The 17,352-nt window shown below is 42.6% G+C and overlaps 1 protein-coding gene across 3 annotated transcripts in view; it reads left to right on the forward strand.

The window, feature by feature from the left end:
- Positions 1 to 17,352, forward strand: part of NCALD (neurocalcin delta) — a 61,498-nt gene that overhangs the window by 32,610 nt on the left and 11,536 nt on the right. For 2 of the 3 annotated variants that reach the window (XM_030011410.1, XM_030011413.2), the window contains exon 2: positions 11,406 to 11,802. In XM_030011410.1, coding sequence (XP_029867270.1) covers positions 11,425 to 11,802 — 378 coding nt within the window. In that variant the 5' untranslated portion in view covers positions 11,406 to 11,424. Of the gene's footprint in view, positions 1 to 11,402; positions 11,803 to 17,352 lie in introns of all 3 variants that reach the window. The other variant, XM_030011412.1, reaches the window with a different exon arrangement.

A 17,352-nucleotide genomic window follows, 5' to 3' on the forward strand; every position in this document is an offset into this window, starting at 1 on the left:
TTTTATTTAATTTATCAGTTTAAAACCTTTGTAAAATGAAAGTAGCTTACTGCACTGTAATTTGGGAATTACAAGTTCCCTTCAGATGTAGAGGCTGTAGGCTGTGCCATATGTCATGGGGAGGATGTTTTCTCATACATTCGCAGGAAAATCTTGGGTTTGAATGATGAAATCCGTGAATTTGGCAAGACAGCATGAAGAATAAAATAAAAGTGGCTAGCCTCAAACTTCCCTAGACAACTAGGAGCTAGAAACTTGCCATATGTCATTGACTTCCATAAGCAATGCAGAACAGTAGAATATCACCCTGTTCTGCAGCATTACATACTGCCCTAAGTCATTAATACAAAGCAGATGGCTTTGTTGTTGATTAGAGCTGGTTAGAATCTGAAATTCCCATTCCAAAGGAAATTTTGACATTTATATTTATTTTCACTGCAAATTGGAACAAAACATCAAAATTTCCCAGTGGGATGGAAGTTAAAAATGATCTGGAAACACCAAATTATTTCACTTCATTGGCAATGAATTGTTTTCTCAATAATGTCAAAACCACTGTAATGCTAAAATTAACATCTAATATAAACGCCAAAACAAAATTCATAAAAAGATAAAGTCACACTGAAACTTTTTACTGTGTGAAAAGGAAAAGATAAAGTTGAAATGATAAATTCTGACGTTTTCCCAGAATTTGTTTTCCTGAATGTGACATATTTCCACAAAACATTTTGATTTCAGCTAAGCTGCATTACCTGATGGAAATGGGTTCTACCGAAAAAATGTTCACCCAGTGCTGTTCTTCCGGGGCCAGTAATTCACAGACTCATCTTGCAAGTTCAAGGATGTAAACATTCTGAGAAATAAGACATGCACAAAGGGAAAATTAACACTTTATCTGCAGTTTAGAAACTTCTTTGAAAACTGCTTTAAAACATTCCTACAACTCCCAGAAAATTCTTTCAGTCATCCGTATCACCTCTTACATTAAGTCCCTTGTGTTCAGGCACACTTGACAGTGCTAGGTGCTGGACAAATCATCCCTGGCTTGAACCTTCATATTTACAAACTTGTAAACTCTGACATTATCTTAGTGCATCTTGTTTCCATCTCCTTAGCAAAATTCTGGTCCTGGCTGCCAGAACCTCCCACTCCCACTCTCCTGTTGCCTACTTTCCCAGAGGAAGTTCCACTAAATTTCTTCAATATGGAACAAAAACTCACAGTTACTCTCCAGGTAGGAACGTCCACCGTCATTCCTTTCCCCATTATAAGAACATCTTTAAAAATAACTGGTTTGCCAGTTAATGGCTCCGTTTTTTTCCAATATCATGCTTTCATTTTATCTGTCAACACCAAGTCTCTGCTGTGGGATAGGAGACCATCTGTTAACAATTTTTTTAAGGGTAGAGTAAGCACAAATGTCACTCTTTGGGAGTCACATGCTGTTTATTTACAAAGACAAAAAAATCAAGATCATGAATTCACATCAGCTTCTCGTGTTACTTTGTGCAACAGTAGCTTTCTGCTTTAGTTTCCGCTACCCTCCACCAAGGTATTGCATATATGGTTACATAAAAGGACTAAACAAGATGTAGGACAGATTAGAAACCCGATAAAGCTGCTGCTAGATGAATTCGATGACTGGTGTGCTTGGGTGCATTGGGGAAGATTATGTTACTACCAGTGAGTGCCTTACACAAAGGAGAGAAGCTCTTCAGAAGAAAGGAGAATAAACCGAGTTTGACGTGGCTGGAGACGTGAGTATCAGGATAAAGACAAATTGCAGTGACGCAGGTGTGTAGGAAGGCTGGCTTTTCTAACGCACTCAGCCCCTTGTTAGGTACCAAAATAAGTGGTGCTCTTTTCTGGGAGGTCTCAGTTTACTGGGTACAGATGCTTTCTGAGAAGCTGCTTATTACACAGGTGCCCAAATGGAAGATGTGTTTCTTTTGAGAAGCCCGAGTTTAATTGTGGGTGCTGAGCACTTGAAAAATGTGACCTTGAGCATTTTAAGAAGTGTGGTCCAGAATAGGATTTTTAAACAAAGAGACTTTCAGCTGACAAGTTGCTCTCATAATAGGAGACACAATAACTGCAGAAAATGTCTGTCATTTGGATCTTGATATATGGTCTCCTTTTGAAAGGATGCCACTAGATAAAGTCGCCTCCAGCTGGAATGGGCAGAGAGATTTTGCCAGTTCCCCTGCTGTTAGCTTAACACCCATGTTTATAAATATTGCAAATGTCCTGTGCTTAGTGAAACAGTTGAATGCAGTAAAATCTGGAAAAGCAGCCTCCTGAGGGTGGATGTCCTAATGTACTCTGTTAGCAAAGTGTCTCTTGTCCTTTATCATACAAAATTAGGCAAAGGCAAACATACTTCTACAAAAATACTATTTCCAGAGAGTTTGAAGAAATCAAATATACAAATATATATCTAATTCCCAAAAGAGTCATCTTAAGTCTGCCAAGACAGAGTTAGTTATTTTAAAGACTTTAGATGGTTCTACCCAGGATTAATAAACAAATCATTGTTTTTTTCTTACAAAGCCTATAGTAAACTGTTGCTCCTCAACTCTTCACAAACAAATGATAATGAACCAAAAAAGCACATGAATATTGGCATGATTTTTATTGTTGTGAGCTCTTAAAGAATGAGGAAGAAATCAAATAGTGAGACTCTCTGGAAATAGGGCTTAACCTAATCTGTGTGAGTTTTCCCCCTTTTGTCTGGTTTCTGTTTTCTTTTTTATTTTCTTATTTCTCATTAAGGAGGGAAAACATTACTTTCAAGCTGTTCTGGGTGGGTGAAGCCTTTGCTGGTTGGCCCTGGGGAATGACTGATGAACACTTATTGCATCATTTTTCACACCGCTCATAGGGTGGTGGTCCTCTGCATCACTTCCCAAAGCACTCTGGACAAAGCCCAGGGCACTGAGAAAGACTGGAGGGCCAGACTCCTGCCATGTGCACAGGAGAGCACAGGCCCCCCATTTATACCCACTTATGTCTTGGAGGATCACTGTAGGATTTGGGAACATTGATTGCTTTCAATGGAGCTCCAGAAGTTCCTTTTCTGGCTGTCTTCACTGCCTGTCTACCCCTACGTGGGGACAGAGGTTATACCTTAATTGAGCTGAAAACCTTCCTAAAAATGCCTAGGTGCACTCTGAAGTGGCAGAGATTTTGTGCTAAGGCGAGTGAGCTCCACCTCCCCTGTGTAACAGCCAGGCTCTCAATGCAGCAGCAGCAAGTAGCTGATTACCAGTAGGTTAAGAACAGACCTTGTTAATGTCCCCACGCATTCAAAATCTGATGGGTGGAGGTGGAGCCAATAGAGTCCATTACATGCACAAATACAGAGGCACTCCTCTTTGATGGATAGATGTACACCAAATTTCAGCTAGGAGCAGTTTCACAGACAAGCTCTGAGTCCTAAATGCAAGGCTTTAAGATGGAAAGAGTGAGCAGCCGTGAATGCAAGAGGAGTCACTGCACAATATGTCACGCTGTGCAAACCCACATAACATGCTCTTCTCCCCCAACTCCCAATACTAGAAATACTTACACCTAGTCATTTTTCTTGTACCACACACTCAGCCTTACAGGGAACACTTTGGAATCAGAGAGCTACTCTGGAAGCCCCAATGATGCTGAAGCTGATGCAGAGGTGAGGGAGTGCTGAGGCCATCATCCCTTTCGCTGCTTGAGGCCGAAACACCACTTACTGGTCTCAAAACAATTCCAGCCGAGACCGTGGGCATTGCTGACAGTAACGCGATAAGCACTGGGCTGTTATCTAGTTAACCCACTGAAGCTGAAGACCCTGATAGTAATGTACTAGCATTTATTGATAGGGCCACTGCCTTTCTGCTGCTTCTCCCTCCTCCACCCCCACGCCAGCCCTCATTGCTAAAATGCACAAAGGAATTACAATAAAGAGAAACAGGAGACAATGTGGAGCAGCTGTAGCATTTCTCTGCCTGGGCAAATCTGAAGGGATAAGAGCCTGGGCTTTTGATGTTCGATATCCGTAAGCGCCTCCAAGTTTGAAACACATGAACTCTGTGCAGCTGCTCCTGCTTGGACTGCCCACCTCAACTAAAACACAGAGCTATAACGGTTTTACTTTTATTTCTTGTCTTGAGTTTCTCCTGGAGGCTGTAGCAGGAAAGCACCCAACAAATACTGTCAAAGGAGCAATTAGGGGCACCTTTTGTAGGGGAAGGATCCCCAGTAAGGGGCTGGAGAAGCAGGAAGGTGACACAAAACAAAACAGTAACTTGCAGCAGTGAAAACATCAGAATCCTGGAATCAGACTAAAAGCCTAATACAAAATGAGTGAAATTTATTGTGATGAACAGGTTAGGAACTCCAATGGGTAACTGGATAGCAGATGTGTCCCCTGTTCCTTCTATTGACAAAGCACAGATACTGAATGATGATTCCATCCACACCTTTTCCTCTGTTTTTTTCCTCTTCATTTCTTCATTATTCTTCCTTCCTGTTCTTTAATGTCAGCTATAGTTTTAGCCAGAAGTTTTACTCCATAGTATATGTTTCAGGCATTGGGTACTTGCTATACTGCAGTGCAAATCTGTTTACTGCTGTTCCTTGTGAATATTGATAGGAGAATGTCAGATTTTTTTAATGAAAATTGTTCATGGATTTTATCCTTTTTTTTTGCTGTTTGCCAATATAAGCAGACAAATTGAGGATGGTAAGGCTCAAAATTTTATACTGCATGTATTTATTTTGTTGCTAAGTCCCTCTGTGATTTTTAATAAGTTTGGTTTTCTTTCAAAAATATGTTCCAAGATGTTGTTTTTTAAAAAAATTAAATAAAAGCCTTTCTTGGCAAGCATTGTTGCACCAGTTACTCAAATGAACGTGTGAAAACAAAGTAGAAATGGCCAGAAGGAAGCAAAGTGGCTGCTTCCAAGAGCCTGCAAGGTAGTTTTCTGTGGGACCAAGAAGACCAGGTAGCACTTGCACTTCACAGCAAGAGGCTAAAACCTGAGAAGTTGTTCTTCCCAGCGCTGCTGCTGCTGTAACCAAAAGCACTATGTCCCACAAGTGGGATCCTCCACTGGCACTGAAATTTCCAACGGGAAATTGGAGAGCAGCGCTGGAGGTGGCTCTGACACTGTGAATATCGGAAGGGCAAAAGGAGAGCAATGCAAAAGAAGAGCGCTCTGCCCGACCTGCTTGTTGGGAGTTCAGTGAACTACTACAGAGTTTCCCGGTGCTGGGACATGGCAGAGATCACTGAACACACATTCCTGCCTTGCTCACCTGAGTCTCACTGGAGAGCTACAAGATGACAGGGAGTGCATTGTCCACATTTACTGTTGGGTTTGCATTCATGATCGGGCCATGGCAATGTTAGTGTTGCAGCCACAGAGAAAGAGTATACATAGATGGGAAGAGAATGTGCCCTTTAAGATAGCTGCTGCTTTGAACCATCTCATTACATAGCTTGTACAGCAGTTAGCAGTATTACAGCCTGAAGGAATAGCTGACCTTATGAAGGAAACTTGGCTTTTATACCAGAATGTGTTCACCAAGGCCTTGACTTTTGTAAATGCACATATCTTCCCCCATTCTGTAAGGGCATGGACAAAGAGGAACCAGAGATGCTTCTGGAAATGTGCGTACGTTGGATCACAAATTACAGCAGAATTTGCAGAGACTGCCATGTGCTGTAATTGGTGAATTGGTCTTTGGTATCTGAAGCTTTACCAAGCAATGATAGCAGCTGGCAGAGGAGAAGGAATAGAGTACCTCTAACTCTGTGAATTGTTGAGAACAGGGCAAAATTTTGGCCTGGAAGGCCTGGGGACACATCCCCAGCCAAAGTCCCACACTCTGAGATGCACTGCAGTCTCCCCCTGACATCCCCCCCCCCCCCCCCCCCTTATCGCAGGGTAAGGGGATGCCATGCTGCAAGGTTTGGTCAACCAGGACAGAGCAGCACCCCTTCTTTGAGCTAGTGACAGAGCAGACTTGCAGAGTGACAGGCAAAGAAGTAAGTAGAAGGAGTGGCAGAAAGTGATGGCAGGAGAATTTAGCTTACAGGAGCCCTATACGCTGCACTGTGGAGGCTGATATGCAAGAGATGACTACTGGTGGGTAGGACACGAAAGAAGGTGAGATCCCTGCTGTATCCAGATGTGTAGACAGCTTGAGAGATGGATGGTGTGTGTAAGTCCACTTGTCAAATGTCCAGGTTTTTAGTAATGAACAACAGTTACTCTGGAGGAAAAACAACAGCAGTGATGGTGAGTGGAGAACCACAGGGTCTGCAGAAAGCACTCATACTACAGACGAGTCATTAGGCATTGCCACAGGGGACTGACTCATGCTGCTTTCTCGCAACTGTCAGGTAGCAGCGCTGGTTCGGAGTGATGCTGTTGTCCCACTCAGCCTTTGGTTCATTCCAGTGGTCGTCGGGAACTTCTCCAGCTTCTTGGCAGAGACTGAAATCCCATGATTGCTAGTCTCAGGGAAATTCCCAAATTATGTGTTAGAAATGTTAAAGACAGCATTGCCCCGATAAGTGGATTATTTCTTGGAAGCAGGTCAGACCGTGTGTGTAAGAAACCAAGAAACAGCAGTTTCTGAAGGCAAACAATAATGAGGTGGTTCATCCCTGTTTTCTGTAATATTACAGAGCCATATTACTAGTCAAGTAAGATGGTACTGGTATGTCCACTACCCAGCTGTCTCTCAGCTATGCTGGAGAAATGTCCTCCTCACTTTAGTGCTGTGTTACTGAAACTTTCTCCATCCATGCCCCAGAATTACCCCTGTGTGCATCCTGTGGCTTTAGAACTGTATAAACCAGCTGTGTAAAAGGCTTCCTTCATTGTCTAGTGTTATGTCTCTGCCACTGAAAGATTGTTCCCTAAAGCTCATGTTTTGTTATCTAATGCTTTCTAATTTCAAATTGTGCAATAACACTGAAGTCACAAAATGGAGCTTTCCTTACTTGTTTCTGAAAAGTTTTCTGCCTTCATTTTTACACAGTTGGTCTCTGTAGCCGAGCCTATGGTGAGATTAGCCTTGCTAACCCCACTGGAATATCAGGCAGGACTTGTCTTCAGACTGATTCTTTACACCTTTCAGGTGCTTTGCACCCTGTTAGCTACAAAGTACCCAATATTCTAAATTCCCCATTTTTAGAGTAACACTTCCCTGGACAAGTGCCCCTTTCTCATTATACTTCTTCTCAAGAGTGGACTTACCTTCAGATTTAAGCCTAAATCAAAATTAAGATGTCTTGCTGTCTTTGGCAGACTGAGCTCAATCAAAAAAAAAAAAAAAAAAAAGGTTGTCTTCTATATGATGGGTGTCAAGTTTGAAGAGCAAGAGCATTGTTAGAAATGTCTTGCTAGCACTTGCTTATTATAGTGAACCCCCAACAGAAAAAATAAATCTGATTTCTTTTAAGGAAATACGTTTAGATGCTTGCATTGCATTCACACAGCAATGGGTTAGCTGCACGCTCTTGGCTGCTGCAGCTTCCCAGCTCCTGAGAGGCGGTTGCTCAAGCAGGCAATATGTTTGCCTTACCCTGAGGTTTCAGATTGAGGTAACAACTGTAAATGAGCAGCAGCAAACTGCTGACAAGAAACACATGATAGAATAAGTGTTCATTGCCTTTCTGTCCAGTCAGTTCTCCCTGTTTGAGAAGGCTGTAACAGCATCGATGTCCTGTCTGCACACAATATACTGCACTGCAGGGAAAGTCAGTCGGTGTGGTGTCAGTCGCTAGTTCATTTATTTATTCTCTTAGATGCTGAATTGTCACAGCCTGTTGTCTGTCAAACAGCTCTGTCTTCAGTCTCATCTTGAAAACTCCACGCCTAGACCTGATCAGAGCAAGCTCTAAGTATTTACTTTATGGAGCAGAGCCTATGACATTTCTTAAAATAATCAGTGAACAGAGATTCTTTCCATAGCAACCACACAGCAGTGATGCTTTCCTTTCTGATCTTCTGTAGTTGTTGGCTGAAATGGCATCAACCCTTCAAGCCATAAACACATCACATTCTTTTACCAAACAACATTGCCTTCAGAATTAAGACCTTAATATTTTTGCATGTCATCTTCATTCCATATAGGAAGTCATTCATATATATTATGTCTAACACCATTGTATCAGAGAAAGAAATTGTAGAAATGTCATTAAATATAATCATTAAACACTTCATTTGTCTTTGTTTTGTATACCTACAACATCAGTTTCTCAGTATTGTCAATATTTTACTTTGTCATTGCAATTGCCATATTTTTAACGTTTAATAATTTATTAGAAATTTGAGAGGTCTACAGAGGTGATAAAGTGTGAAAAAATGCCTACAATCAGATCCAGTTTTATTTCATTCTGTGCATTTATTGCTGTCATTGTTAGCTGACATTCTCTTAGCGCACTGTACTCTGCCCATAATCTAATCTATCCTGAAAAGGCAGGTAGCAGTGTATGAAGTGATTATAAGGTTCTTCCAGTGTCTTCAAGGATTTTCTGTACTTGGACTGCAACAGCATTTTGATCTGTTCTTGATAGAAAGGGCACAATAAATCCCATCGTTACGGTTCCTAGAACACCACCTATTAATAAGGAACAATCTGGAGGGCAAAGAACATGATACAAATTCATCAGAAGTGGACTCAGAAATAATCCTACCGGTTTTGGCTGCATTGCCTGGCATCGCAGTGGCTGTGAATTTCAACCCCTTATTGCAAGTCACATATGACTAGCTCTCCCTTTCTGCCTGGAGAACATAGATTTTTTCTGATTGTGATGTTTTGCTCCCACCAATGCAATGCAGTGCACTCTGCTATTCTGTATGTTTTATTACTTGGTAAAAATACATTGTACCTGCAGCCATGTGCAGCTATAAAGGCATCATTTTTTGAACTGAAACACATTCTTATTGGCTACCTCTTGAAGGCCACTGCCTGCATGTTACCTTACTATTTTATTTTTCAAAAGATTCTGGACTGGAAGTGTGCAAGCCGAGTTTTGCATTTTTAAATGTTTGAGATATTAAAAAGCAGCAAGGGATTATATCACTAATGCCAGCTCACTCCTACTGCAGCTGGCTTGCACATTAGTCAGAGATCTTCTCTTTCTACTCTAACGGTCTGCAAAGTGTGCAGCCCCTGGGGCTGCAGAATAGCTGCCAACCGTGGGTATGGGTAGTTGCTACCTTCTCTGGGGATTTTACTGGTTTGTTCTTTATTGAACTGGTGCCGCTCTAAACTAAGCCTGGCCACTTCACTTGTCCAGTTGCTCTTCCATCCTGCTGGCAGACCCTGCTCCTGTTGTTTTGCCTGACATAAACCCGTCTGGCTGCCCTAACGTAATCTGTTCACTCAGCTAATTCCCAGGTTGTTTATTATGGATCCCATCCAACACCCGCTGAAGGCAATGCAACCATCAGCTGCCTTGGCAGCTGTTGGACCGGGCCTATAAAACAGGGACTTTTTGCTATTTCCAGGGTATTAAGAGCCTGGATTACTTAAAAACTGTACAGTGGGTTTTGATTAGGATGAAAGGAGGAAAGGCAATAGAAGAAATTACCTTTGAGGTGGCATCTTCCACTTTCCAAGTGTTTTGGAGAGATTTTGGAGGAAAAGACATCGTTTGGATCAAGGCAGTCACCCAGGCCCCTGAAATGGTCGGGAGATGGAGAGTATCCCATCAGACAGGACTCCTCACCCCTTTCAGCCTCCTCTCTGTGAACAGGGGAGCCTATTCTCCATCAACTGTGTAGACAATGAGTTTAGACTAGACATCTAATTACTGGACAGCCATCAGTGGAACCTGTGGAGACACATCTAGATCTAGGATGGATCCCACCATTTTACCCTTGAGAAATAAAGCTTTTTAGTCATTCTGGTCCAAGAACACAGGAGATTAAGGAGTCAGTCCTCTAGATGCCTTGGGGAGTTCAAATTCACCTTGGGGAGAAGGGGAGATTCTCACCACAGGAAACAATTAACATCAACCCAGGAGAGCCTCAATTTCTTCTTCCCAGTGCCAAATAGGAGACAGTAGATTAGCTTCAAATGGTGTACATTTCTCACTAGCTGCTTCTGACATGTCATGATACTGTATTATTCTTCGTTTTTTAAAAGTATTACCTTGGTCTAGAAAAGACATTTTATTGAATGCTCATTAGCCACTCCAGACATCGTTCATTAATCCATCTCTGTGGCCCAGAGAATCCATTCTGACAACACTGTGGAAGTCTTGCATAAATTATTTTGCAATTCTGCTTAAATCATCCATGCATCACATTTTAGTTGTGACTGTCATTTGCATGACAAATTCTCAGGCAGGTTTCTGTTGATAGAGAATAGGTTCCCACAGTTCAGGTACAATGCTAAGCTTCCAGTAAAACTGATGATGATGCCTTTTGGAGCCAACACACTCAGGCTCTGAAACTTAAAACCCAAAGGGCATCAGTCATTAGTAAATCTGCTGTACAATGTGATATGTAGCAACGTGCCTTAAATAAAATATAATTAAGGTGATTTAACAGAAGCTGTATCCAATAATATTTCATAATGGTTAATTTAAAGGAAACAAATTTCCAATTTTGTTGTCTGGGTACTTTTTTTTTCTCCTTTTTTTTTTTTTTTTTTAAGAGGTTTTTTTCAAAGAGCTGTGACGATCCAGATTACTATTAGTAATAGATCCAATTTCTGGCTACAAGGAGAATTAAAAACCACAGTAATAGTTTGGAGTGGGGGAATCCACCACTGATAAAATCTTCTCAGATTTTATCTGCATTTTGAACTAAAATGGCAATTGGTCCATGACAAACAAGAGAGGCAACTTCTGGGTTGCTCTGTTTGTTTCTGGCTATAAAGATATATCTAGAAGGGCTTTGGAGCTCCTGGTTTCAGTGTACACTGCAGATGCACCTTGATCCCATTTTGGAGCAAGACCAAGTGAACGTAGCCTTTTGTAGCAACCTGGCTTCCACCAGAGATAACAAAAGAATGTATATCTCATTCAGATCAAGGTCCTTGAGACAGTTGGGTGACTGGGATGGAGGGTGTGCTGCAACACACAGCTACCAGTCAGCTACACCTTGCAACACATTGCTTACATCGTGATTTCAAAGGCAAAAAAGGATGACAGTAAATTCAACATAATTACAGTTCTCCAGACTCTGAAAAGACAGTGTAATCAACATGTAGATTAGGCTTATGAATTTTTTCAGCATATACTTGTAGTAGTGGATGGTGCCCGAAGTTTCAGTTGATTCCCAAGAGTGAACTATCATCAGAAAACTCAGAATCCAGCATACTGTTCTTCTACAGCCTCCAAGATAATAGTTATTAATAATAGTAATAATAATTTATATGTGTTTGTTTTTCCTCTGCAGGTAATACTTTGACACCAATATGGGAAAGCAAAATAGCAAACTACGCCCTGAAGTCATGCAAGATTTGCTAGAAAGTACAGACTTTACAGAACACGAGATCCAGGAGTGGTACAAAGGCTTCTTGAGAGACTGTCCAAGTGGACATTTATCTATGGAGGAGTTTAAAAAAATATATGGGAACTTTTTCCCTTATGGGGACGCTTCAAAGTTTGCGGAACATGTATTCCGCACTTTTGATGCCAATGGAGATGGAACAATAGATTTCAGAGAATTCATCATAGCCTTGAGCGTAACATCAAGAGGTAAACTGGAGCAAAAGCTGAAGTGGGCATTCAGCATGTACGACCTTGATGGGAACGGCTACATCAGTAAGTCAGAGATGCTGGAAATTGTGCAGGTATGTGCTGCTCAGAGGCACCCCTTGGCCTCCCTCCTTCCAAGCAAATTATGAAGCAATGTTGCAATGAGACACCGAATTAAAAACTGGCAGCATTTGGGGGTTTATGATCTTGGTTCTTTGTATAACTGTTTGAATATAAAATGTTATTTCATCTGGCAAAGATCATGTCACAATTCATACTACAGCATTTGATATCCGTTGCAAGCTTTTCCTGAGCAACATGCTGCGTGGGAAGTTCTCCCTCGGGAGTTCTTTTGGTCTGGAGCACAGCAACTAACCTGCTGATAAATGTGATTCTGTCCTTTGGGAAATCACTGTCAATTAATTACAATTAATTACAGTTGGACCAAGTAGGTATCTTAGATCAACCAGGGAGTGTACTTCTAAGGAAGGCAGGCTCCCTCCACAATAAGAAACAAATCTACTTTGAAATCATGCTGTTACGAAGAACCAGCTCACATATTTTGAAAGGTGTCTGTCTGCCTAATTCCAGTGAGGTCTGCATACTTAGTATCATACCAGCTGTCTTCACATTAAGTTACCAGTATAGATAAACCTTATCTGGGTAGATGACGATTCCATACACAGCTTCTTTGGATGCATTTTCTTGTGGTGTTAGGAGTCCCACCTCACTTTGGCTTCCTCTAACATGTTTTTACCCTTGAGGCACATCACTCTACTGATAGCTTTAAAACATTTTTGATAAGGTAGTATATTTACACAGCTTGAATCTGTATAATGCAGCGCCGTTTAAAAAAAAAAAAAAAAAAGCCTGTTATCAAGATCCTTTCTTTCCTTGGAAATTTTGGAGTGCTAACTATGTCCTGTGTTATTCAGACTTATATTTGTGCTGGAAATCAAGGGAAAGGAATGCACACAAATTACAGGCTGCGATGGTAAACTGCATGTATGGAGTCAGCCTAAGATGTGGTGCCCCTGTCTTTCTACCAGGGCTCTTCTCATGTCCTCTGAACAGTAGCTAACACCAGCACTTGCACTGCTTCAGCAAGACCAGATACAAAGCACAGCTGCAAATGTAGCGTCGTTGCGTCATCTTTCACTTGTTCTGGTTTGTGTTCCTGTGTCTGAGTTAAAGAGCAGGACTGCAGTCAGATGCAGAGACCTCCCTGCCTCTGTGCCATGACAAACCCCATGGAATATTTGCACTAGAAGATACTCTGTTCCTTACAAATCTTCCTCTCCCCCGGGTAGGGTGAAGAGGCTGTCAATTATTGTTTTTCTAGCTGTATTTCTGCTCATGAGAAAACAAAGAGAATCCCAAAAGAACAAAGTAAAAGCAAACACAAGGAGCCAAACCCGAGTAAGTGCCTGCTCCTCAGGAGGAGGAGAAGCCCCAGGGACTGCAGGACCCCTTGCTGCTGTCAAGTAGCCCAGGAAGGCCTCAGTGCTGAATGGCAGCACAAAGCCTCCCAGGCCAGAAGACCTACAAACAGGGAGAACAATGCCACAAATGTGTTTGTGTCAAATTTAATGAAAACATCAATGGCTAGATTCTCTGTAGCGGGCCAAGCGAGGACCAGCAAAACCTGCAGTTTTTTCCAGTTACCCCAGACCTGCTCACCAGCATGATTAGAGGCTGAACTGCTTTGCTTCCTCTCCACAGTCATGTTGGTACCAAATTGTAACATTGTCCTTTACAACCGTGATGCTATCGTCAAATGAAACTGCAGCTTAGGGATCAGTGTAGGGTGACATTTTGTGAATGCGTACATCCAACCCAGAGCAACACTTTGACTGTGTATGGCCCTCAGCCCGGCACTCCATCCCTCCCACTGCACTTCTTGGGAGGTTTGGCTCTCTCCTCCTTTCAGACCGCACTTGAAACTCAACTGAGTGATGCTTTCTTTCATTTAGTCTCACCCTGCATTTTGAGGGACGGCACAAAAATCTATTCTAGAAGTAAACAGCCTAATAAGCCTGAGCAACAGTCAATTCCGCACCATGGACCATCAGTGGTTTTACAGTCAGGAAAGTTGCCCTATCTGTGATGGACCTTCCCATGAGGCAACGTGCTTGTAGATCTCACCCTGTTCTCTTCTTCCAGTTTTTTATGGTCATAATGATCTCCCTGTATTGCACTGGTCACCCATAGCTCCTCCCGGTGGGGTAGGATTTGTTGCATAGTCTCTGGAAGCGTGTTCAGCTGATATATGAAACTGAAGTAGATGAGCACATTTTCTTGCTCTATTGAGAGGTTCCTTTGATGTAGAGTGATTAGGCTTATAAAAAAACAGCTAACAACTATCACTTTCATTTGCGAAAGATGATTATTTCTTAATATGGAAAGACAGGAATCTGTATCAAATGTCTTCCTCAGGGCCCTCAGCCATCACAATCTTTCTGATAGTGAAAAACAGAACTCTGTTATATCTCTGATATATGTCTCAGAGGAACCTATTACAAGTCCCTTATCTGGCATACATTTGCATATTGATATAGCAGGATTTATTATGTTTTCATCGGGATTTTTGCGTGAGACAATACATCAAAATGAATGCTAAAAGAAACACCATCAATCTAAAAATCTTTGTTTCACAGGAAAATACTGCCCCTATTACCGTGGGATTACTGTATCTTAAATAAGATAGGGGCAAGGCATGCTTTTCTTCTTTTTCAGTCTGTTTCTCTTTGTGCTTTGAAAAGTCCTCTCTCCGTAGTGATTTTCACTGTTATGCTAACGGTTACTTGCATTTCCTTTCTCATGCTCTGGCCTAATCTAACACCACTGCAGACAACGCAGGCATTGCACCCTTGCTCAACATTGCAAGAAGGTACTTGTGCTAACAGTGGTAGCAGCAGCAGCACTGAAACAGCAGAGCTACTGGTTAAGATGGCTCGTGTCCCACAAGGGCCCTACTAACTGGCCAGCTGTCAAGGAGATGAACGTGAATGGTCCATAACCACTTTCTGAAGCCTGTTTTCTCTGCAAAGCAATAGGCTAGAGGGCAAAACACCTGCATTCCTTTAAGCTCCGTTTACCATAGTGCTGTTAACCATGTACGCATAGCCTATCACAGACTCACCGCGGCTGCCGGTGAGCTTCCCCTAGACAAGCGTCCAAAAAGCCCTGCTTAGAGACACACACGAGCCATCCACATGGAGCTCTCTGCACCGTTTGGAGGATCACATAACTGGAAGGACTTTAGCAGTGGGCGACGACTGCAGAGCCTAATGAAAGAAGGTCCACAGGGTACTGCTACACCTACGAGGCATAGCACAAAGCACTGTGGGATGACGCTTCATAGCCTGCCCTCTTGACAGACCTCACCACAGATCCACTCAGATTCTCCTGCTCTAGAAATGTTTTTCATGTCTCCCATATGTTTACCTATAATCTAAATAGCCCAGTCCGCTAAAAAATAGCTGCAAATCAGCTAGAAGTTTTGTGTTTGTTCCCCTTACTGAAACGGGACATACTTGGTGAGAGTCTCTTAAATTAAGAGTTCAAATAAGAGATGGAAACCTTGTTCTAAGGATATATTTTTTCACCATATGGAGTCATAAGGCATTTTGAGAATACTGAGCTGAGAGATGAGAATAACGGTTTCAGTTTAATACAAACAGAGCACACAGGTTTCACTTGCTGGGCTAGTTTATTTGTAAGCCAGGAAGAAACAGAAGCTGACATGGGAAGAAGCAGAAGCTGATATTGCTCTCAGTAAAGACAGTGTCAAAAAATCCCTATAAGATTGAGAGGAAAGCAATTTTTTTCAGGCTGACTATTCACTTCATGAGACTTTTAGCTGTCAAAATTAATTTCAACAGGGTAAAAAGGATTGACTGAAAATTTGTGCTGTCATTGCTGCCATCATCGTAAGGAGCTCTTTGACACTTTGCCAAGTACAGCAGGAAAGTGCAGCCCCCACAAAGGTTTCTGGCCCGAGTGGAGCAGTGGCAGCCAGCGACTGGGAGCAAAACCTGAGCAAATGGGCACAGGGGTGAGATTTGCCCTAAATCACCCATCACTGCTCATCCACATGCAGGTGGAAAATCAAAGGGGAGAACTCAGCAGGGAACCAGCCAGTTCAGATGAAGATGCAGCCTGTGCTCACTCCAGTGATGCACACAGGGCTCTGGAGGCACAATTTCTTGATGGCATTCAGGGGCACCAGGGAGCTGTAAGGAGCCCTCTTGACAGAAGTCCACCTGAAAAAGCTGCCCTGACTCAGGTGGCTGCTGACAGATAACCACCGCCAAACCTTCTCCTGCTGAATGCCACTGGTGGCTTTCAGCCCAAGTGCTGTGAGGCTGAGGAGTCGTACTCCATGTGGAGTGGAGCACCTGCAGCCTTTCAGTCCCGGGTCACAGCCCAGGGTTCGTACAGCCCAGCTCCACGTAATTATCGCATGAAACCAGCTCCCTTTCAAAGCTTGCTCTTTCAAACGTGCGATAAAGAGCTCTGTGTAGCTGCACTGAATTAATATGGGGCAAGTCTTGAGATTCTTAATCAGCTTTAGCTAGCTTTTACTTTGGGAAAACTTCCCACTGAACTTCTGAGTAAGGACATAAGAATTTGTCCAGAGTAACCATTTTCAGCATGAAAGGAACGCTTACTATGTTATTCCCATCTGGCTTTCCTAGAATATCTCATCTGCTATTCCCTTCACACGCCTCTGTGAAAAGGACCCTGTAGGATGAAGTCATCCTGAAGTGCTTTTTTTTTTGTCCTAAAAATCTGCATATTCTTACTATGGTTACTTTGATCAGGGTAAACACGCCTGCACTCCCGGTCCGGGGCATTCCTCCCACACTTTCAATACAGATTCTCTGCTTTGCCGTCCTCTCACCCAGAGTGAAGAAATGACCCCTCCACCTCTCTTCCTACCCCAGACAAAAGCCAGACAGCTTAAGATGCTTAAACATTGGCAGATTTATAAGCCTCATCTCTGCTCTGACCCCTGCGAGCCTTGCATGCTGATGAAGATGAGGAAGGTGTAAATTCTTACTGTCCACCCTCTCCTTTTTTTTCTTCCCCTATTGCCTCCTTCCCCCAGCTCCCTCATCCCTATGTTCATGTGCTTGCATGTTCATCCTTTCTTCCATTCTCCTGGTTATCAGATGATCACTGTTGTGTGGACAGCATCCCTGCCTGTAATGGGGCTCTGCCCAATCCTCTGCACCCTAATTCCCTTGGGAGCCTTTGGGCACTCCCGCAGTCCAAATCATGATGATGATGATGATGTTGATGGTGATGACAATTAAAAGGGTGCCCACCACTTTTCCATTCAGCCAGCTGCTGTTCGTGCTGAAATGTTGTTCTCTGTTCCCCTGCTCGGGTCCATAGCTAGTGTTACAGACTTACCAGAGAGCAGACCGGGAAATCCACAGCCACGCTGTTGGTGACATAACTGAGGGAGCAGATGTTTGATTGCACTGAGCGTAAGTGATGAATAATTAATTAAACAGACAAATGCCTTTCTCGGGGTGTAACTCTTTAAGTTATTTAAAGGCCAGGAGATGTGAGAGGTGAGCTGCTGGCAGAGGAGAAGCCAGCAAAGATGGCCAAGGAAGGGGGTGCTCCCTAAT

Source organism: Aquila chrysaetos, chromosome 4 (assembly GCF_900496995.4).
Source record: "Aquila chrysaetos chrysaetos chromosome 4, bAquChr1.4, whole genome shotgun sequence".
NCBI lineage: Eukaryota > Metazoa > Chordata > Aves > Accipitriformes > Accipitridae > Aquila > Aquila chrysaetos.